At 40.1% G+C, this 23,194-nt stretch overlaps 1 protein-coding gene across 1 annotated transcript in view; it reads right to left on the bottom strand.

The window, feature by feature from the left end:
• Positions 1–896: 896 nt before the first annotated feature.
• The window catches only part of LYST (lysosomal trafficking regulator), a 317,564-nt gene continuing 295,266 nt past the window's right edge, over positions 897–23,194 (bottom strand). Inside the window, exons 45-52 of the mRNA XM_040350648.1 lie at positions 21,858–22,047; positions 21,500–21,636; positions 15,618–15,716; positions 12,993–13,132; positions 9,437–9,534; positions 7,464–7,620; positions 4,692–4,763; positions 897–1,278 (exon numbers count right to left, since the gene is read on the bottom strand). Coding sequence (XP_040206582.1) covers positions 1,140–1,278; positions 4,692–4,763; positions 7,464–7,620; positions 9,437–9,534; positions 12,993–13,132; positions 15,618–15,716; positions 21,500–21,636; positions 21,858–22,047 — 1,032 coding nt within the window. The 3' untranslated portion in view covers positions 897–1,139. The remainder of the gene's footprint in view (positions 1,279–4,691; positions 4,764–7,463; positions 7,621–9,436; positions 9,535–12,992; positions 13,133–15,617; positions 15,717–21,499; positions 21,637–21,857; positions 22,048–23,194) is intronic.

A 23,194-nucleotide genomic window follows, 5' to 3' on the forward strand; every position in this document is an offset into this window, starting at 1 on the left:
GTGGTTACTTTTCTGGATTTTGACTGGATGTTAGTGACCATAGCAGAATTTAGTGTAAGGAATACACAGGAAAAAATGCATGTTGACAAGGGGAGTGTAGAGGAGGGCGGGGAGTCTACTGACATCACGACTCCACCCACAGAGCTCCAGACAACAGACCCACCCACAGAATCTGTCGTTTTTCAGTTCTTATAACAGACAGAGAGGAGACATTTGACAGGTAAGGATACATGCAGGAGACATGTATATCCTTATAGATCAGCACTATGGCAGTAGTTTAGAAAGGATGAGAGTGGGTTTACATCCACTTTCATGTCTTCTGTGCGCCATCACGACTAGCAAAAAATGAAGCTGTGTGACTGGTCATTAAACAGCCCTTTACCTTACAGAAACGTGGCTGCATACCATGTGAAGATGCTGCAAGGGTAGGTGGGGCTCAAATTTGACGGGATAGGCCAGGTTTCGTTTTTTTCCATGAGCTAGCAGGAATGCTGGGGCCATTTTATTAAATGGAAAAATACCCTCCTATTGTAATTATATACAGTGATTGCATAATAGACTTCAGAAATCAGCACTGACTTTTAGGACGCATGCACATGGGCACATTCACCCATGCAACATAAACAAACAGCATATTTTAGTAACTGGGAGGAGCCCCTGGTGCCATGTGCTACACAACTATGTTATGCTGCTTGCAGAAAGTGGTGCTTGTGCACAAATAAAATGTCTCTAAGGCATTATACCTCAGTTTGGGACATTATGTCTAAGGCGCATGTGCCACTTTACGCAAGTAGTGGTGCATAGCTGTGCACAGCCACCTTTACCCAGCGATGTCTTTTTTGAAAACGAAAAAGTGCCAATAGTTAAACACATTTTCAAAATGATGGAACTACATCTTATATGAATTATTATATTAAATATGTTTTGGTTATTTTTCACAGACTGTTAATATACTTTAGCAGAGGACACCCAATTTTTTTTTCCTCTTTGCTAATATTTAATTTCATGATGATGATCAAAATGATGTTTCATCTACTTTTGTTTTTCTATATTTATATACAGTATCTTATACAGTATAGACAAAGTGTACTGATATTCCAAAAGTGTGAACAGCTTACAAAAATATAGCAAGATTTTAATTAACATGCTGCATAGTTGCTGAGGAATGAATAAAACATGGGCAATTTCAGGCGTTGTTGGTCCTTGCGACACCAGCCAATCACCGTTCCTTCGCTGTTTGCTGTGTAGAGGTGATGACCATCACAGGAAAAAGTAAGGCTGGAAGAAAATACATTTAATGTTTTTAATAGGACACCCTTTAAAAGGAAATTATAAGTTGATGAACACTACATTTATGAAGTATATTCTTGCCCAATAGTCATAAGAAGACCATTTCCAACCAAATAATAAAAAGTGCACCATCCTTGTGCTATGTATAAGTTAATAAATCACATAAGAGACACAGTAAAAGTGCATTAAACATATGATGAACTCATCCTAAATTGACATATCTGTGCAAATAAAGTCCATAAAAAATGTGAAAACACTACAAAACATATAATATTATAATATTAATAGTATATATAGATTGCAAAAAGGTGCTCAGATTTTCTAAACATCAATAGTTCATCTTTCTTTGCTGTTTGGGAATGAGAACATGCACCACTGAAGAAAACGTGCTATCAAAAGGAATCACCACACAGGAGACCATCAGATGCCTTGCTGCAATGCAATCTCCTAAGCCAGGGATATGCAATTAGCTGACCTCCAGCTGTTGCAGAACTACAAGTCCCATTAGGCATAGCAAGACTGACATCCACAAGCATGACACCCAGAGGCATGATGGGACTTGTAGTTTTGCAACAGCTGGAGGTTCGCTAATTGCATATCCCTGTCCTAAAGCCAAGATGGACTCCTTGGAGGAAGTTCAGAGGATCACATCCCCAGACGATGCTGGTTACACATGAACACGTTTGGAAGGGACCGCACATGTGACGTTATTCCGCAAGTCAGGGTAACCGCTTGGACCTGCTGGTTGTTTTTAATTCTTTCAAAATTGTAAATGTGATTTTATCATATAATTAAAATCTTGGTGAAATACTACACTGTGGATTTTTCTCTATACTTTAACTTCCTCCATGGAGTATCTTGGCTTAGGACAGTGACAGTGATGGCAAACCTTGGCACCCCAGATGTTTTGGAACTACATTTCCCATGATGCTCGACTACACTGCAGAAGGCATGGGCATCATGGGAAATGTAGTTCCAAAACATCTGGGGTACCAAGGTTTGCAATTACTGGCTTAGGAGATTATGGAACCTTTGCATGTAAGATTGTGGTATATATGGCTACTATGCAGCAAGGTGTCTGATGGTCTCCTTGTGTGATCAAAGAAGCTGGTAAGGAGCTCATGTAATCGTTTCTGGGGATTCCTTTTGGGAGCATCTTTTTGCACTATATATTTTATTGCACATTGTATATGGACTTGATTTGCACATATATGTCAATTTAGGATGAGCTCATCATATGTTTAATGCACTTTTATTGTGTCTCTTAGGCCCCTTTCACATTGAGGCGTGGAGCCGCAGTGACGGTGTAGCCGCGCTATTTGTAGCGCCCCTATACCGTATTATTTACGGTGAGGTTTTAACCCCCGCTAGCGGCCGAAAAAGGTTTCCCATTGATTTCAATAGGAACGCGCGGTATAGGAGCGGTAAACACACCGCTCCTATACCGCTCCAAAGATGCGGCTAGCAGGACTTTTGGAGCGTTCCTGCTACCGCACTTCGGGCTTTCACATTGAAGCCTGCAGGGCATGATTTTTTCATGCGGTATAGCAGCGCTATTTTTAGTGCTGTACCGCATGAAAAACGCCTCAATGTGAAAGGGGCCTTATGTGATTAACTTATATCTAGCACAAGGATACTGCATTTTTTAATATTGTTTGGTTGGAGCATGTTACACATCCCATTTGGATTGGTGATTTAGATGTTGCTCTCTGTTTGATTTGAGTTTATATTGCATTTGTTTTACCTTTTTTGTCATTAAGGTTCACAGTTTTTTTGCAAGCTTACAAATAACTTGGTTTTAATATAAGACCATTGGCATAACAGTGTGGAAATAAAACACAAGCTCTACTTTAGAGGTCTTATGGAAATTAAGTGCAAGTTTGCCCAAAACTTGTATCCTGGGTGAACTGGCTTGCTACTTACTGTAGAAATATTCCCTTCACTGACATGGAATACTCCCCACAGTGGAGATCTTCTATTGATGCAGAGGTTAAGATCAGCAGCTTCTACTGTGAAGCATCCAGCCCAGCTCGCCCTCCCCTCCCTCTTTTCTTGCCCTGTCACAGATTTCATATTATTCGTTTACAGAATGACAGTGTTTTGTGTTCGGAGAATGAATACCACAAGTTCTGTGAATTGGCGAGTGAAGGGGAAGATAAGGGTGAGAAGCAGCAACGTTAATTTAGTCACAGCCACTGTTCTAAATCCCAAGGCCAGAAAATGACTGCTGTTGGGAGTATCAGTGGAGGCAGATTTTTACAGTAAGCAGCAGCCAGCAGGACATGGAACAAACTCCATCAAATTTGACGTTTATGTAAACCCCTCATCTTTTCAAACAACCCATTCCGTTTCAAGTAGAAATGAAATGCAAACCAGTTGTGTATAGATATTGGAAAAAAAAAAAAAAAAACTTATATTCCCTGTCTTATAAGTGATCATATTCCCTATAAGCTACCTATGCAGCTGAGAACAGAGTCGGGGGGAAAAGAAACATCATTACACTGATCTTCCAAGTAAGTGGTTGTGCAGTTTGGGTGGGGGGGAGGGGGTTGTTTGTAGAAGTATGAACATTGGAGGTTAGCACACTGTGTTCCCAGCATAGCTAGAGGACTGACAATGCTGTGCTCTCATGCCTACTAGAGTGGTCAGTTTTTAATAGGAAAGCAGAGTGATTGGCAGGAACACCAGGGATTGAGCATAATGGAAGCAATACAAAGTATATAGTACAGCAGGCACATTTTAGGAATATGAAATGTTGGGTTTACATACTCAAATTTATGTCCCTGGTGTTGTATATACAACAGAACTTTAAGGGCCCATTTACAGTAGCGAGCTGCGCTAAGCATACGGTTGCAGGTCTGCGTTGAGTGATATTTCAATACAATTCTATTTGTCACAGTACTGTAGAGATGTGGTGATTTTAGTCACACACCGATGCAATGCAGGCAGTGCATTTTTTAGCACAAACCACAGCAATGCTATGGTGTGAATAAAGAATTGGGAATGCAGAATTTTGTCTCGTCTGTGCATTTCCTGCTATTTTCAGTGCAGCCCCAATGCATTTGGTGTGCATGGGCCCTTAGAATAAAAATTCAGAAACAAGATTCACTGGCAAGATTTTCTTTGAATTGTACATAGAAATACTTGATAAAAGTAGTAATAAAACTACGCTGAAACAAATAGGGATATTTTTTGTATAAATACATATTGAGTAAACAGTGTGTAAAGTGTTCTATACAAAAGACATATTTAGTGGATGGGAGATTAGGGCATTTCCTGGAAACACGGACTTCAGTGATAAACTGATGAGTTTCCTGTTCAATACCACCTTTCTAAAGTAAAGTAGTGATCAGATTTTCCACCATAATTGGGGAAGGACAGAAAAACAACAAGAATATTACCTTACGATTGGCTTATTGGATTTTGGGAATGTTATTTCTCGAACCGGTTTCAAATCCCAGGTACTCCATAACCTTAAAAAAATAAGAGATCACCTTTACTACTTTTACATATACAATCAATACTGGAAAAACAACTACAATGTGTTATAACTTTTTTTACTTTTAACAAATATTTTAATAATATCATAAATATGGTTTTAAAGCAGACTTATGTGTGAAATGTTAACTTAAAGGTGACATGTCATTAACACATTGGAGGAATTTGAGCATAAGGTGCATTCCCTAAAAAATTTTGAAGAAAAGTTTGGGTGTAAGTCCATTCTCTCACCCCTTCCTGTCTGACAAAACAATTACATGAAATATTTATGCCAATAATGGCAAAATTATCACCAAATTAATATCCAACCAATCTCCATAAGGAATATGCAGGTACAAAAGCTGAAGTGGGTAAAACATATAAAAAAAGCAAGTGGATCAATCAACCTCAGTTAAAAATAATCCTCTCTCCCAGCGCTTATAGACAGTGCCAAGACAAGGCCATTTGGTGACAAGAGCGAAGATGGCAAACTATGCCCCCCCCCCCCCGTTTTTAAGAATCAATGTACCCATCAGAATGTCCCTTTACATCAGGGGTCCCCAATTACAGTGCCCCTTCACATCAGGTGTCCCCATCAGAGTGTCCCTTTACATCAATGGTCCCCATTACAGTGACCCTTTACATCAGGGTTTACCATTAGAGTGCCCCCTTACATCAGGTGTCCCCGTCAGAGTGCCCCCTTAACATAATATGTGCCCACCAGTGTGTCCCCTTAAAATAAAACCTTGATCAGAGAATCAGCCATCAAATTGCTTTATAGATGGTATCTTACCCCTGCTAAACTTAACTCCTTTTATCCTTCACTATCCCCACTCTGCTTTAGGGGTTGTCTCACCCATGGAACACTTTTACATATCTTTTGGGACTGTCCCCACATAACAAAATGTGCCCATCGGCGTGCCCCTTAACAAAATGTGCCCATCAGAGTGACCCTTAACATAAAATGTTCCTATCAGCATGTCCCTTAATATGAGGGGCATGCTGATGGGCACATTTTATGATAAGGGGCACAATTTATGTTAAGGGGCACTCTGATGAGCACAACAAAACCTGCTCATCTGCATGTCCCTTAACATAAAATGTTCCTATCAGCATGTCCCTTAATATGAGGGGCATGCTGATGGGCACATTTTATGATAAGGGGCACAATTTATGTTAAGGGGCACTCTGATGAGCACAACAAAACCTGCTCATCTGCGTGTCCCTTAACATAAAATGTGCCCATCGGTGTTGCTCTTAAAATAAAATATGCCCATCAGAGTACCCCTTAACATACAATGTGCCCATCAGCATGACCCTTAACATAAGTAGAACCCTGTTGGGCACATTTTATGTTAAGGTGCGCTCTGATGGGCACAACAAAATGTGTGCCACTTAACAAAATATGCCCATCAGTGTGCACCTTAACAAAATTTTGCCCATTGGTATGCACCTTAACAGATTATGCCCCACATACCTTGAGGGCAGGAAGCTGCGAGATATACCTTGCATGAGAGCCAGGAGCAGTGAGCCGCGAGAAACATCACGCCCGGCCGGGAGAAAGCAAGAGCCGCGGTGAGGAGCATGAGGCACGGCGCACACACGTGACATCATTGGTTGATGGGAAACCCACAGTCCTAGCAAACCAATGACTGGTACTACACTGGCTGCCTGGCGGTCCGGGCAGAAGTGTTCTGTGGGCCGTGCCTGGACCGCGGGCCGCCATTTAATGACAGCTGAGGAGGACACTTCACTGCACCCCCCCACCCCCAATAAATTGTACCGCCCAGGGCATCCCATCCCTCCCTTCCGCCCACCCCTTGTACCGGATCTGCTTATAGATATACACGTTATTCCAAATATTTTAAATACACATCAAGTAGCTACTATAACTATGCAATTTAAAACAAATGTTCTAAAATAACTCTAAAATCACTACATAGAATATTCTACAACATTAGCAGCGCTGTATGGGTTGCGAATCTACACCCAATGTGTCCTTATTTATTCCAAAGTGGTTATTTAATACAGTCCATCAAATGTTTGTCTTTTCTCAAAAACTCATCTGAATAGATACTTGGCTCCTGTCACCGCACCCAGTGAATCCTTTCCCTTATGGTATCACTCACCAGACAGGTGATCAATCAATGACTGTATAGAAATCATACCTTTCACATGAATGTAAGCATTATCAAATGATATTGAGTTCAAAATTACCTCTAATTTTTTTTACCAGGAATATAAAATATACTGTTTCTAGCTACCATTACAGCCAGAAAGACTACTGTTCTCAATCTGTGGTGAGAGTTGAGGACAAAATTGCTGATCCAAAGACATAGTTAAAGCGGAGGTCCTCCAAATTTTTTTTCTTAAAAGTTAGCAGTTACAAATACTTCAGCTGCTGACTTCTAAAATACCTGTCCAGCGTGCCCGTGATGTCGGCACCCAAGGCCGACCCGTCCCATCCCTCAGTCCCTGGATGCTTCCGCCGCCATCTTCGGAAAGGAAATCAGGAAGTGAAGCCTTGCGGCTTCACTTCCTGGTTCCTTACTGCGCATGTGCAACTCACGCTACGCAATGCCACTGGTCCCTGCTAACTTCCTGGACCCAAGCGTCTCCCAGAAAACAGCAGGGGGTGGAGGGCGCTGGACGTGACGTAGACTGCATATAGTAGACATACTATATCTTTTCCTTACCGGACAATGCCATTTTCAAGTCCTCCAGCAATTACATTAACAGATACTCCTTCAGGTTGGTTAGAAAATGCAATAGAGCATATAATTTCTCTGCAATGTACATGTCCGATTAGATCTCCATTCACAGTCCACAGTCGCAGGTCACTTCCTCCTCCAACTATAAATGGCAAGAAATGGGATCTTAATAATGGAGTTTATCATTTAAACATAAACAATGTCCAAATGTAACAAAAACATAAATTACATCAAAAGATATGGTATAAATTTATTTACATGAATTACAATCAAAGCTATATGAACTTTAGAGTGAAAACCCTACGAAAATGGAATCCAAGCACAAAAGTGAGCCATCACTAGCCTTCCACTATATATTCTTTACATCAGGACACTTAGGGTAAGGGGGAAAACCCCCAACTTCTTTACATAAAAACCACCAAGGTTTTTAGGTAACAAGTGCATATGCTTCTTTGTAAACACTGGCAATTCACATGGCCTAGATGCAAAATGCTCTGGATTTCTATCATCCAAATAATCCAGAAATCCTACAAGCTACTGCAAACAAATACTATCCACTTGAAGACCAAGCTTTTTCTGGAACTTTAATCACAAGTTTAAACAAGTATTTTTTGCTAGAAAATTACTTGTAACCCCCAAATATTAAATATATATTTTTTATCAGACTCCCTAGTTACCTAGATCGTTGCATTTTATTATGTCACACAGTATTTACGCAGCGGTTTTTCAAACGCATTTTTTTGGAAAGAAATACACTTTAAAAAATAATAAATAATAATAATATATATACATATATACACACACACTATATACCCCGAGTAAATAGATACCGAACATGTCACGCTTTAAAATCGTACACGCCCGTGGAATGGTGACAAACTGCGGTACTTAAAAATCCCCCCCCGCCCTCATTTACACCCTAGCACATATAGCTAAAGACATAATATCTACTCACATACAGTTAGATGAAACAACTAAATCTACTACAAGGCCAACACCACTACCCAAACACAATTAAATTAGTCTTATGGCTGCAGCATAAGAGGGGAAAAAACACAACAGTAATCTTGTTGTACTGATCCTTCCTGAGTCCAGGTCAAGGTACATTTTTTAAAATTCTGAGCTGAATTAATTAAAATATAACAAATCATTTGCCATGACAAATAAATATTTCTACACTCAAATCCAATGAACGATTGGAATAATGAACTGAATGAAAATAATGACTTTTGTGGCAATTCTTATTCGTAAGCCAACCGTCCCCATCTTGTCATAAAAATAAAGACATACAGGCTTGAACATCTGCCAGGTTCAACTAGAGAGTTTAAAGCTAGTATTATATGATATTGCCGACAGGAATATTGGGAAATCTGGAATATACAGAAACAAGTATGGTTATGAAAAGGCCAATTACTACAAATACTAAAATGGGAAGTAAAACGTTATTGGAAGATAACCATCAATATCAAGGATTTCCATTTGACCGTGACCACCTCTCACTGACAACAGCAGACCTGTATGATAGAGATAGCTATACATACAGTATTACTGTACAGCAGTGCTCACCCAAAAAAAGTTACGAGTATTTCACCAGCACACCAAGGATCGAAGCCACGCACGACCCCTTTATCAAGCATGTGTCACATGCTTGATGGAGGGGTCCTTTGTGGCTCCGAAACTTTGCTATCTGCTCTAATGATGTGATCGCTTAATATCAACACTAAGATCAGTTTTACTACCTCCTCCCCCTGATGAAATGCAATAAATAATAATAAAAATAATATTTTAGCATGATTTCCACTGATGCACAGTGATCCTAAATCAGGGTTATTTCAGAAAGGATTCTGCTTGCTTGCTTTCGCAGATCAAGTAGTTTGCAAACTCAGCTAAATTACCACGTATATGCACAGCCATTTCTACAGGAATGTGTGGGTTGGGAATAGTGCATTATAACATACCTGAGTCACAGACTGTTGCAATGTCTCCTGTTGTTTCACTTGCAGAAACTGCCGTTACAGGACTTTTGTGACCTGTTAGGCTTTGAACGTAACACAATCTTCAAACAACAAAAGGAGATATATTAATAGATCCAAGTAAACAATATCTGTAATCTGAGAAAATGCTAAAATAGACTGTTAAAGTGGAACTCTACCCATAACTTGATAAAAAATAATGTTCTTTAGCAAGGATTGCAAGGATTCCACTATAATAACTATGCTACCAAAATTTGTGTAGTAAATTGCTTAGAGTATTGCTCCCATTTCTTTTTGCTGAAGCCAAGTGCCCATGAACAGTAGTAAACCATAAAGATGAATTGAACCTATCAATTTGCTTTTAAAAAAACATTTACATTTCTGGAATTCCGGGAACGCCAACTTTTACATTTGCTTGTGTCCTCAACCAAACTGTAAAACCATCAAATGGCTGGTGTCATAACTGATCACACGTGCAGCACCAAGCCGATCAAACAGAAGCAGCTTTCATGGCTGTAAAGGATAGAAGGGTAATTCCACTTTAAGGCTGTCATCGGCCTCTACAACCTCAGCAGTACCTCAAAATAGAGAGCAACTGAGCATGTGCAAAGCAGGGTGATTTTAAACAAGATGGACGCTTATTTTAATTTTTTACGTAGTCCTACCTGCAAAAGGGGACTTAATTTGCTGACTAAAGTTACACTTTAAGCTATACGGTCTAGGGCACTAGCACTAGGTATGTCAAGACTGTCATTTTTATTTAAAATTATTACATAAAATATGGCAGCTGCCACCATCTACCGCTATTTGGAACAGCTTATGTATGCAAGTTGTCCCGACATCTAAATTGTAGGTTACCTGTTCTGAGTGAGAGATTTGAACAAAGCCCCAGACTTTGCACCTTTAAAACCACATTACCACGAGAAGCTTCCTATCCTGACAGGTTTGCTTTTAACAAATAAAACTGGTATGATGTATAGAAGATAAATTTGCTTCTACAGTTCTTAGACACTTAAAAAAAAAAAAAAAAAAAGTGGCTGGGGGTTTTTCCTTCCAGAACTCCCGTTAGGGGTGCTGGGAGGTGCGAGACCCTCCGCCAATCGGGCTGAACTCATCTCCATAGTATACCCCTGTGTTTTAGTATGCATCAGGGGTATTTGAAATGATACTACTCTACCTGCAGCTGTTATGTGTATTTCGGGTTTTTCTTTTTACATGCTTAAAGCGGATTTCAGCCAAAAAAAAAAAAATATTAAAAGCCAGCAGCTACAAATACTGCAGCTGCTGACTTTCAATATTAGGACACTTACCTGTCCTGGAGTCCAGCGCCATCGGCAGCAGAGGACGAGCGATCGCTCGTCATTCTGCTGCCCCCACCGCCATCCTCGGTGTGGGAACCAGGAAGTGAAGCATTACGGCTTCACTGCCCGGTTTTCCAACGGCGCATGCACCAGTCATGTGCGCCATGCTCACTGGTCCCCGCTGTGTTCTGGGAGCTGTGCGTTTCCCAGAACACAACGGGGGGGACGGGATCTGACGTCCTGCCCGCAGACTGTGTGGCCGGAAGTGGGTGCAAATACCTGTCTTTAGACAGGAATCTGCACCCCCTCCCCCTGAAAGGTGTCAAATGTGACACCGGAGGGGGGGGGAGGGTTCCGATGAGCGGAAGTTACACTTTAGGGTGGAGCTCTGCTTTAAGTTTACATCTGTATTTCATATATTTTTTTTCAAAATAAAAATCTTTTGAAATAAAAAACAAACAAAAACAAAAAACAAAAAAACTTCCGACTGAGATTTATTTTTTATTTAAAAATAAAGATGTTGTACTCACCTGCTCTGTGCAATAATTTTTCAAATAGCAGCCCCGATCCTCCACTTCACCTTTCAAGTACCCCTCTAGCAAGCTGCTTGGTAAGGGGGGGTATTTGAACTGGGTTCACTTTTGAGTCCCGCTGCCTGCGTCCACTGACAAAGCCAGCAGGGCATTGTCCTGCCCCCAGATCACAGGATTTGATTGCCAGCAGCAGTAGACTTACTAAAACTGGTGCACTCAGAATCTGGTGATGCTGTTCATGGTAGTCAATCAGCTTCTAACCTCAGCTTGTTCAATTAAGCTTTGGAAATACAACCTGGAAACCGATTGGTTTCTGGCAGAAGTGAACCTGCACTCTCCAGCTTTAGTAAATAAACCTCAGTGCTATTAATCTGCCCGGTGAGGAGGGAGAGATTGGTGAGAGCCAAGGGAGCCGCTGCTCCCCTGCACAGTGCTAGATCAAGATCATGCTGAGCCAAGTATGGTGGGGTCTAGGGGAATCCTGGACACAGAAGGTTTTTTGCCTAAATGCACAGAATGCCTTAAAGTGGTTGTAAACCCTCCTGAAAAAACAACACCACCCTGCAAGATAAAGGCATAATGAGCTAGTATGCATAGCATACTAACTCATTATGAATTACTCACCTAAGATCGAAGCTACTGCAGCGGTCCTCATTCTCCCCCTCCGGCGGCAACATCTCTCCCGGACTGACCTCCGGGTATCGCGGGGCTCCGGCGCTGTAATTGGCCGGAGCCGCAAAGACGTCACTCCTACGCATGAGCCGCAGGCAATGGCACATTTAACTGAAGCAAAGGCATGACGCGCCATTGCTTCAGTGCTCATGTGCCGATGACTTTGGCACATGCAGATACAGGGGGACATCTCCTAAACTGTGCAGGTTTAGGAGATATCCTGAGTAGCTGTGGGTAAGCCTTAATATAGGCTTACCTGTAGCATAAAGTGTGTTGTGAGGGTTTACAACCACTTAAAATTCAAACCACTTTAGGAATGTCTGAACTTCCGGGCATGTTAGGTCTTCAACAGCTCGATAACAATTATTATTACAGCAGCAATTGTTGCCATAATTTTGGCCTACACTTAAACGCACTGTATAGTATGTGGCCCACTTCACTATGTAAATTCGATTCTGAGGTCTTTCTTACATCCAATCTTTCATTTATAGGCACAATATGGGGGGGGGGGGGGGGGTCAGAACCCAACATCAAACATTGGGGCACCTGTACAGTGGTCCTTGTTATGTAAGGCAAAGTGCAGAGTTTAGTAGCAATTGACACGAATACAAGGGTCAGTAATAGGTGACAAAAGGTTCAGGGGTCAGTAGTAAGCGACAGATTCATGCACACTGGTTTCTGCAGGAGTTTTGTGTTTTGCCTGTAGAAGCAGCTCAATGCTATCTTATGTGTCCATGCACATTAGGACGATTACAGGCATATTTCAAACTCAGCGTTTAGAGGCAGGATAAAAAAAAAAAACGTTCTGGTTTGCATTTCTGATTGGAGCCTTCTGGCAGAAACAACGCTAACTCCCCTAAACTGTGTTCAAAAATGCTCTTTATGAGGGTTTTTTCTGCTAAGGAAACTGATGTGTTTTTTTAAGTCCAGTGTGCATGGAGCCTAAGGCTGTTTTTCAATCTAGCTTGAATAAAAAAAAAAAACTCAAAGGGGCAATTAAAGGCTCAGTGATAATAACATACAAGTGCTTCATACCTGTTTAGATCCCATATTATGCAGGTTCCATCCTTGCTAACACTAATTAATATGCTGTAGGGTTTACAGACAAACAGGCTGGTTACTTCTCCAGTATGACCATATAGGTGCACCCGGGATTCAACTTCAATTTCCATGGGCTGCATAATATTTAAAAGAAATAATGCTTAAACAAAAATGTACTCTTCAGTGAAATATAACAATGCTACATTAAAAAACAAACAAAAAAAACATTATTTGCACCATTATTAGACCAGCCATTCTAAACATTACCATGGAGGAGCTCTTGGAAAACTCTTCAGATCTCCATGAACTGATGCTGAAAGTTAACATATCTATTATAGCTCATGATATATTATGCCGCGTACACACGGTCGTTTTTTGGCATGAAAAAAAAATGAAATTTGTCAGCATGTTTTTCCAACGTCATCATTAAAAATGACGTTGCCCACACACCATAGTTTTTGAAAAATGATGAACAAAGCGCAGTGACGTACAACACGTACGACGGCACTCTGAAGGGGAAGTTCTATTCTCCTTTGGGCTGCTTTAGCTGATTCCTTGTTAGTAAAAGACAATTCGTGCTTTTTTGTCTGTTTCAGCGTGATGAATATGCTTACTCCATTATGAACGGTAGTTTTACCAGAACGAGCGCTCCCGTCTCATAACTCACTTGTGAAAAACGACCGTGTGTACGCGGCATTAGTATAAAAAGTAAGTTGTAGACATGATAATAAATGAATAAGGTATGCAACACCAAGATGAGATCAATATGAAATGCAATAAATGATAATACAAATATTTTAGCATGGTCTCCACTGACGCACAGTGATCCTAAATCAGGGTTATTTCAGAAAGGATTCTGCTTGATTGCCTTCACAGATCAAGTGGTTTGCAAACTGAGCCAACATGCAAAAAATTAAAAATAAATACTATACGAACGCAATTCAAAAAATTCATGTTTTATTTTTGTAATATCAAAAAGTTAGTTAAACTAGAGATATAAACATGTTTATTATTTTACTAGAAAACTAGAAAATCAACACCCCTGTCTAGTAAGAAAGATAGTGACAAAATGTTTCTTAAAAGGACACCTCCTCTAAAAAATGTTTTCCTATTTTTTTTCCTGCTTGGCTGCACTGGTACAGGGCTAGATCTCCTACCATACTACTGAAGGTTTCTAAAAACCCAAATGGGAAACCTTTGTAAACTACAGTGACAACAGGCTTTACACAGAACAGCATTGTCCTTAAATAGACATATACAAGTAGGGAAAATAATTATTTGATCCCCTGCAGATTTTGTAAGTTTTATCATGGGTGCATCTTAAATGATAGAGACAGAATATCAACCAAACATCCAGGAAAAACACATGATACAAATGTAATAAATTGAGTTGAGTAAAAAAGGTATTTGATCCCCAAGCAAAACATGACTTGGTGGAGAAATCCTTGTTGGCAAGCACAAAGGCAAAATGTTTCTTGTAAATGGTTATCAGGTTTGCACACGTCAGGAGGGATTTTAGTCCACTCTTCTTGACGGATCTTCTCTAAATCCTTAAGGTTTCTTGGCTGTCACATGGCAACTTAAAGTTTCAGCTCCCTCAATACATTTTCTATAGGATTAGAGTCTGGAGACTGGCTAGGCGACTCCATGACCTTAATGTGCTTCTTTTCGACTTGCAGCCCTCCGTGTATGAACTTTATGCCATCCGACACTTCATGGACTTTTCTATGGACTTTTAATTGGGTAAAAATTGAGCTCTAAGTGTTTTGTGCCTTTTACTTGCATATGGCTCTAAGAACACCATCCCTACAACAAGCACAGAGGTGGAAACATTATGCTTAGGGGTTGTTTCTCTGCTTTGAGTACAGACCAACTTTTCCGTATGGAGTGGCCAATGGATGGGACCATGCATTGTAAAATCTTGGATGAGAAGCTTCTTCCCTCAGCCAATACACTGAAGATGGGCCATGGATGGGTCTTTCAGCATGACAATGACCGAAAACATTCCACCAAGGCAACAAAGCAGTGGCTGAAGAAGACGCACATTAAGGTCATGGAGTCTCCAGACCCTAATCCTATAGAAAATGTATTGAGGGAGCTGAAACTTTGAGTTGCCAAGTGACAGCCAAGAAACCTTAAGAATTTAGAGAAGATCTGTAAAGAAGAGTGGACCAAAATCCCTCCTGAGATGTGTGAACACCTGGTAACCATCTACAAGAAATGTCTGACCTCTGCTTGCTAACAAGGGTTTCTTCACCAAGTACCAAGTCATGTGTTTGGGGATCAAATACTTATTTTACTCACTGAACTGCAACTTAATTTATAGCATTGGTTTTATCTGTTTTTCTCTGGATTTTTGGTTGAGGTTCTGTCTCTATCATTTAAATATACCCATTATAAAAAAATATAGATCCTTCATGTTTTTTAAGTGGGCAGACTTACACAATCTGCAGGAGGTCAAATAATTATTTCCCCCACTGTATATATGAACATACTGAGGAAATTAGAACAGTTTAATGTAAATGTACCCTACATATAGCCAAGCACATCAAATCACACTGGCAGGTTTTCTATAAAAAAGTAATAAAACAGATTTTAAAAAATTACATTTGAACGTACCGTTGTGTTAGTGAAACGATTTAGGTATGCAGTAATGACGCCACATTTGCTCCCAGTGTAAAGTTGACAACTGTCTGGCACCCAAGCACAACTTGTTACCTATTGCACAGTAAGGTTTTTATTTTTTAATACAACAAATCACAATATTTATAATAAATAGTGTCAGATGATAAAGCATACAGACTGAACGTATCAGCATTTCCCCCTGATATTTCCAGTAACTAACTGGTGAACACAAGAGTTCCAAATTTCAGTGCATACCTAGCATTTTTACCAAATTAAGCTATACAATTTAACCACTTCCCGACCTCCTCATGTACATTTACGTCGGCAGAATGGCACGGACAGGCACAATCACGTACCTGTACGTGCCTGCCTAGACATGGGTGGGGGGTCCGATCGGGACCCCCCCGGTACATGCGGAGGTCGGGTCCGCTCGGGGAGCGATCCGGGACGACGGCGCGGCTATTTGTTTATAGCCGCTCCGTCGCGATCGCTCCCCGGAGCTGAAGAACGGGGAGAGCCGTGTGTAAACACGGCTTCCCTGTGCTTCACTGTGGCGGCGCATCGATCGAGTGATCCCTTTTATTAGGGAGACTCGATCGATGATGTCAGTCCTACAGCCACACCCCCCCTACACTAGTAAACACATACACAGTGATCCCTAAATGTTACAGCGCCCCCTGTGTTTAACTCCCAAACTGCAACTGTCATTTTCACAATAAACAATGCAATTTAAATGCATTTTTTGCTGTGAAAATGACAATGGTCCCAAAAATGTGTCAGAAGTGTCCGCCATAATGTCGCAGTCACGAAAAAAATCGCTGATCGCCGCCATTACTAGTAAAAAAAATAAAAAAAATAAAAATGCAAAAAAACTATCCCCTATTTTGTAAACGCTATAAATTTTGCGCAAACCAACCGATAAACGATTATTGCGATTTCTTTTACCAAAAATAGGTAGAAGAATACGTATCGGCCTAAACTGAGGAAAAAAAAAATTATATATGTTTTTGGGGGATATTTATTACAGCAAAAAGTAAAAAATATTGCATTTTTTTCAAAATTGTCGCTCTATTTTTGTTTATAGCGCAAAAAATAAAAACCGCAGAGGTGATCAAATACCACCAAAAGAAAGCTCTATTTGTGGGGAAAAAAGGACGCCAATTTTGTTTGGGAGCCACGTCGCACGACGCGCAATTGTCTGTTAAAGCGACACAGTCCCGAACTGTAAAAACCCCTTGGGTCTTTAGCCAGCATAGTGGTTAACAACCCCCCTTCTACAACTCAGATTGTTTTTTGTTTTTTTAAGAATCATGAAATTAAACAAATACTAAAAGCAGCCCATGTAATTAATTGTAGTGAAACGTGAATAATGTTGGCGTGGTTGATAGCGACAGGCATGCAGGGGATTAAATTATAGCACAGCCATGGCATAAAGTTTTGAGAATGACACAAATATTAATTTTCACAAAGTCTGCTGCCTCAGTTTTTATGATGGCAATTTGTATATACTCCAGAATGTTATGAAGAGTGATCAGATGAATTGCAATTATTTGCAAAGTCCCTATTTGCCATGAAAATTAACTTAATCCCCTAAAAAAAAATTCCACTGCATTTGTGAAGGCGGCTTCAGGGAGTCCAAGAAAGTCCAGCAAGTGCCAAGACCGGCTCCTACAGTTGATTTTGCTGCAGGATCGGGGCACCACCAGTGCAGAGCTTGCTCAGGAACGGCAGCAGGCAGGTGTCAATGCATCTGCACACAAGGTGAGGCAAATTTTTTGGATGATGGCCTGGTGTCAAGAAGAGCAGCAAAGAAGCCACTTTACTCCAGGAAAAACATCAGGGACAGACTGATATTTTGAAAAAGGTACAGGAATTGGACTGCTGAGGACTGGGGTAAAGTCATTTTCTCTGATGAATGCCCCGATTGTTTGGGGGATCCGGAAAAAAACCTTGTCCGGAGAAGAAAAGGTGAGCGCTACCATAAGTCCTTTAACATGCCAACAGTAAAGCATCCTGAGACCATTCATGTGTGGAGTTGCGTCTCAGCCAAGGGAATGGGCTCCCTCACAATTTTGCATAAGAACATGAATAAAGAATGGTACAAAAACATCCTCCGAAAGTAACTTCTTCTAACCATCCAAGAACAGTTTGGTGATAAACAATCCCCATTGAGAACTGTCAATCTCAAGAGGAAAGGGGGGGGGGGGGTGTAAAAAAAAAAATCTGGCAAACTCCAAGCACTGATTATGCAAGAATGGGCTGCCATCAGACAGGATGTGGCCCAGAAGTTGATTGACAGCATGCCAGGCGAATTGCAGAGGTCTTGAAAAAGAAGGGTCAACTATTGACTCATTGCATAAACTTATTGAAATTGTCCAAAAAAAAAACTTTGACACTTATGAAATGCTTATAATTATACTTGGGTATACCATAGTAATATCTGACAAAGATCTAAAAACACTAAAGCAGCAGACTTTGTTAAAATTAATATTTGTCATTCTCAAAACTTTTATCCTCGGATATAGTAAAATCCTTTAAACAGTGTTGACTTGACAATTCATAGGCAAAATTATAGCAATCCTGACAATACATGAGCTATATTTGTGCAGATGTGTGGGAAACAACACAGGTAAAGTCTACAATAGTGACTAACTGAAGCCCAATCAATGGGAATCAAGTCATATGGTCAGCTGGAATAATGTTCCTTACTTTGTAGGTCAGGGTGTAAAATGTCCTTTACACTGGTGGTCATTGAAAGGAAGAAAGCCCCTTGCATTGATGCCAAGTGGGAAAAACGCTGCATTCTTGCTTCTAACCACCAATGCAAATGACATTTCTTATATTGCTGGTCAGTGTGAAAATGCAGAGAAGCACATAAAAATGTGATTTGTGTCATTGGCACTACTAGCAACAAGAGGCTTCATCCACTGCATTTGTACCAAGGGCTCTGCAGATTGAAATCAAAGCCGGAACTATAAAGCATCATACCTGTAGCAAGGTTGTGGTGGGGCTGTATTTTGCCTTTTTGCAATATTTGTAATAAACAAAATATCTGTAATAGTTATTGGAAATATGGGGCAACGGTGTAGCGCTTAAAAATTGGTAGTAATAAACAAAGTTCATGTGAAAAAGATTCAATAATGTGAAGATGCCAGAAAGTTTATAACTAAATCCACAATTGAAGGAATTCAGTAATACGAGGAAGGTAGAAGCCGTCACCAACACCCAATATAACTGACCATTACCATCAGTGTATAGGGTATACACAATGAGTATGAAGATCACGGTTCCTCCTATTCATTGAGCAGACCAATACAAATGAAGGGCTTTTGCTTTCAATGGCCCACCAAGTGTATTTGAATTAAATCCCAGCAAGGTTTGACTACACATATACTCCAGGGAATGAGGCCCAGTAATCACATGTATAGAAGAGAAAAAAATATGCTCATTGCGCAGACATGCAAAACACTAGAAAATGTATGGAGTGTAAGCTAAATTAAAAAACTTACATTTGCTTAAAAAGTTACATGCAAAAGGAAAGCATCCAGCACCTCGTACCAACAAGATGGTGGCTGTATCTCCGCTCGCGCCAATACGTCACATGTCCCTTACTCCTCCCGACGATTTGTCCCTGAAGATGCACGTTTGTGGATGTCTGTGCAATGAGTGTATATTTTTCCCTTCTATGCATGGGATTACCGACTCTCATTCCCTGGAGTATATGTATAGTCAAACCTTGCTGGGATTTAATTCAAGTACACTTGGTGTACTTTTTAAGCGCTACACCTTTACCCCATATTTTCTTTATTGTATCCAACAATATTGTGTTAGCAACTATTTCTTTTTTCATTTCTTCATTAGCGCAATAAATCTTTTTTTTTTTTTTTAAATAGTTATTGGAACAATACCGATGCCATCTGGCAAGATATTATTTTGCTGGCTGTACTCAAACACTCTGCAGTTGGTGGCACCAGAGACAAAGCACAACTATTGCCCAGCCCTAAGTGAACATTAGTTCCCTAAGGAAATGACAGTCGAAGATGCAAATAAAAAACAAAATTCTTGCAAAAGGTAATTGAGATGTATTGATTTATCTGAATAGTATTTACAAGGCAGTTCACTATAATAAGGAACCAAAATCATGGTTAGAACTTCTAACTATAAAATTCTTGATCCCCTTCAGTCTGGATTTCACTCTCAACACGCCAAAGAAACTTCTCTCCTAAAACTCACAAATTATTTACCAATAGCTAAAACTAATGGTCACTATTCTGTACTTCTACCTCTATGTTGTCTCTTAAAACAATTGACCATGCCCTCCTACTCAAAAAACTAAATTCCTTTGATCTCTGTGACTATATCCTTCATTGATTCTTATCCTACCTACCCCAAAGCATCTTTAGTGTCTCTTACAATTCTACCACCTCCTTTCCTCTTCCTGTGTGTCAGGACCTCCCAAGGTTCCGTTTTAGATCTCTTCAATTCTCGATCTATACCTCCACCCTGGGTAAGCTTCCCATGGATTTCAATACCATTTCTACGCCAATGACATGCAAATAGATCTCTCTACCCCTCAGCTTACTCCATCACTCTTATCAGTCATAACTAATTTACATATAAAAGTCTTGATGTCACACCACTTCCTAAAACTCAATCTATCCAAAACCAAGCTCATAATATTTCCTTCCCCAACATGCCCCTTCCTCTGACTTCTGTCGATATCAATGCCACAACCCTGCATGCCAGGGTGCTAGGTGTAATGCTGGACTATCTTTTCGTGCCTTCATACAATCATGGTTGAAAACTTGTCATCTCAACCTCCGCAACATCTCTAAAACATGCCCCTTCACCACAAAGCGAATTCACTTCCTGGTTATCTCTCGCTTCAACTACTGCAACTGTCTCCTCAGATTATCTTTACATAGGCTATCCCCCTTTCAGTCCATCATGAATGCTGCTGCCAGACTCATCCACCTTACTAACCATTCCGTGTCAGCCACTACTCTCCACCAATCTCTCCACTGCCTTCCGCTCACATAGAAAATGTAATTCCAAATACAAAAAACACCCACAACTCTGCCCCCAGATAAACCACTAACCTAGTCTCAAAATACCAACCAACCAACCAAATCACTCTCTTCATTCCTCCCAGGACCTCCTGCTCTCTATCTCCCTTGTCACCTCCCCCGATGCTCAACCATTCCCCAAGCCTCTCCAATTCTTTGGAACTCCCTACACTAATATGTCCGACTATCTCCTATTCCATCCACGTTTTGGCATTCCATAAAAACCCTTCTCTTTAGAGAAGCCTATTCTGCCTCCACCCTACTGTACTTTTATTTTCTCCATCAGCTCGTCCCCCACAGTGATTACCTTTTATATCACTTGACCCTCCCTTCTAGATTCTAAGCTCTAATGAGCAGGGCCCCCTGATTTCTCCTGTATTAAATTGTATTGTAACTGTACTGTCTGCCCTCTTGTTGTAAAGTGATTTGCAAGCTATTGGCACTATATAAATTCTGTAAAACAATATTTAAAAAATATTTTCTAAAAGATGAGCGATGTCCTTGTCCTAAATGAATCTTATTATTAATAATAAAACACTATAATGAGTTACCCAGAAAAACTTCAGATACAACTAAATGGGCAATATCCATTGTCTTGGCATCTATTCATATGCTCATTGAGGACCTGTATTTTACTGCAAAATCCTATTTTAAATATAAATCTTTTTAAACCAACATCACTACTCTTTTCTTCTCAATGTCAATCTCAAACACGTACTATTACAAGTAAATTTATTTTTGCACACATACTGAAGCGTGCTTCGGAATGTGCACATTTTCATAATTTTGAAAAAATAAATACTACATTACCTGGTGATGTTCAGAACATTGTATGAAATTCACAGGGGGTTCACTTTGTTTACTCTTCAGTCTTAGAATGTTGTCAGGATATCCCCAGCTGAGAATAGCTGACCACTGAATATCAGTACTGTGCATACTTCGAACACCTAAGATTATTTATTCCATATTATAGTCAGAAAACAGTGTGTGCAATAGTTTTTGCATTAAATATTAAGGCTCACAATATAAATTATTCCAACAGTCTATTTTACCAACTCTTCAGAGATGTAATATTACTCACAATACTAACACCTGGTGTATTATCCATACTGTACAAAATAATAATGATGTTTCTGATGAAATCAAAAGATAACAGCTAAAAACGTACCTTGCTCCTTACTGTAGCTCATCATCAAGCAGAATTTTTTTGATAAGCCACATATAGCTCTAGTTGGTAAAGCCTGCAGAGCGCCAAATCTCTCTCCATGGGGCTGGCTGAAGCACACAATAGGATCTGGAGAACTTGTTGAGCCAACATATTCTCCCCATTTCAAACCTCTTATCCAAGGTAATGGACTCTATCAGAAGAAAACAGAGTAATTTAATATGTGTAAAAAAAAGAATTGGAAGAGAGGAAAAAAAAAAAAAAAAGACAAATCAAAACACAATTGGCATATTGTGTTTAAAGAGTTCCACCCAAAAATGTAACTTCCACTTTTTGGAATCCTCCCCCTCCGTCACATTTGGCCCCTTTCAGGGGGGTGGAGGGAGCATATACCTGTGTAAACACCGGTATTTGCTCCCACTTCCTGGCATAGATCACTGCAGTGACCTACGCCACTTCCTGCACCTACACTGTCCTCCCCCACTGTCTTCTGGGAAACACACAGGTTTTAGAAGACAGCAGGGACCAGTGAGGACGCGCAGCATAACTCGCGCTTGCGCAGTAGGGAACCAGGAAGTGAAGCCACAAGGCTTCAATTACTGATTTCCTCACCGAGGATGGCGGCAGGGGCAGCTGAGAGCTGAGCGACTGATCGGCTTCGGCTGCAGACATCGCGGGCACACTGGACAGGTAAGTGTCCATATATTAAAAGTCAGCAGCTGCAATATTAGTAGCTGCAGGCTTTTAATATTTTTTCAGGCGGGCCTCTGCTTTAAGATTAATATTTCTATATATGAATATTATTGCCTCCACATATGATAAAACTTTTCTTTTTCTTCTGGGTTATACCAAGCATGCTTAAATTCACCAACTTGTCAGTTTTAGTTATTGTCCCAGGATGCTTATACATTATGAAAATGTCTAGGTCTTTTTTAGCTGATTTGAGCAAAACTATCTAAAAATAAGCATAATACAAGAGGATAAGACAATAATGTATTAATTATTTAGAATAACCATGTTATACATCGAGCAAGAATGTTACTTTGTGTAGCAAAACAGGAGTGTAAGAAGTTTATCTAAAATAGCAAACCTATACCTTTTACTGTTGTATGTGTCAAACAAAGGTAAGGACTTCCATTTTGTGTAGTTCACCATGCTACCACACTTTTGTCAGCTGCATCATCAGTCAGTAGTTTGGATCTATCAGTGTTAAATGTTATTTATGTTAAATATTACAATCCAGATTAGGTTTGGAGTATAACAGGTGTACACCACATACAGTCAACTCACTGAAGTTGGGTGGTATGCAGGGAAAGCTAGATACACTATATAACAATAAT

This window comes from Rana temporaria, chromosome 4 (genome assembly GCF_905171775.1).
Source record: "Rana temporaria chromosome 4, aRanTem1.1, whole genome shotgun sequence".
NCBI classification, from domain to species: Eukaryota; Metazoa; Chordata; class Amphibia; order Anura; family Ranidae; genus Rana; species Rana temporaria.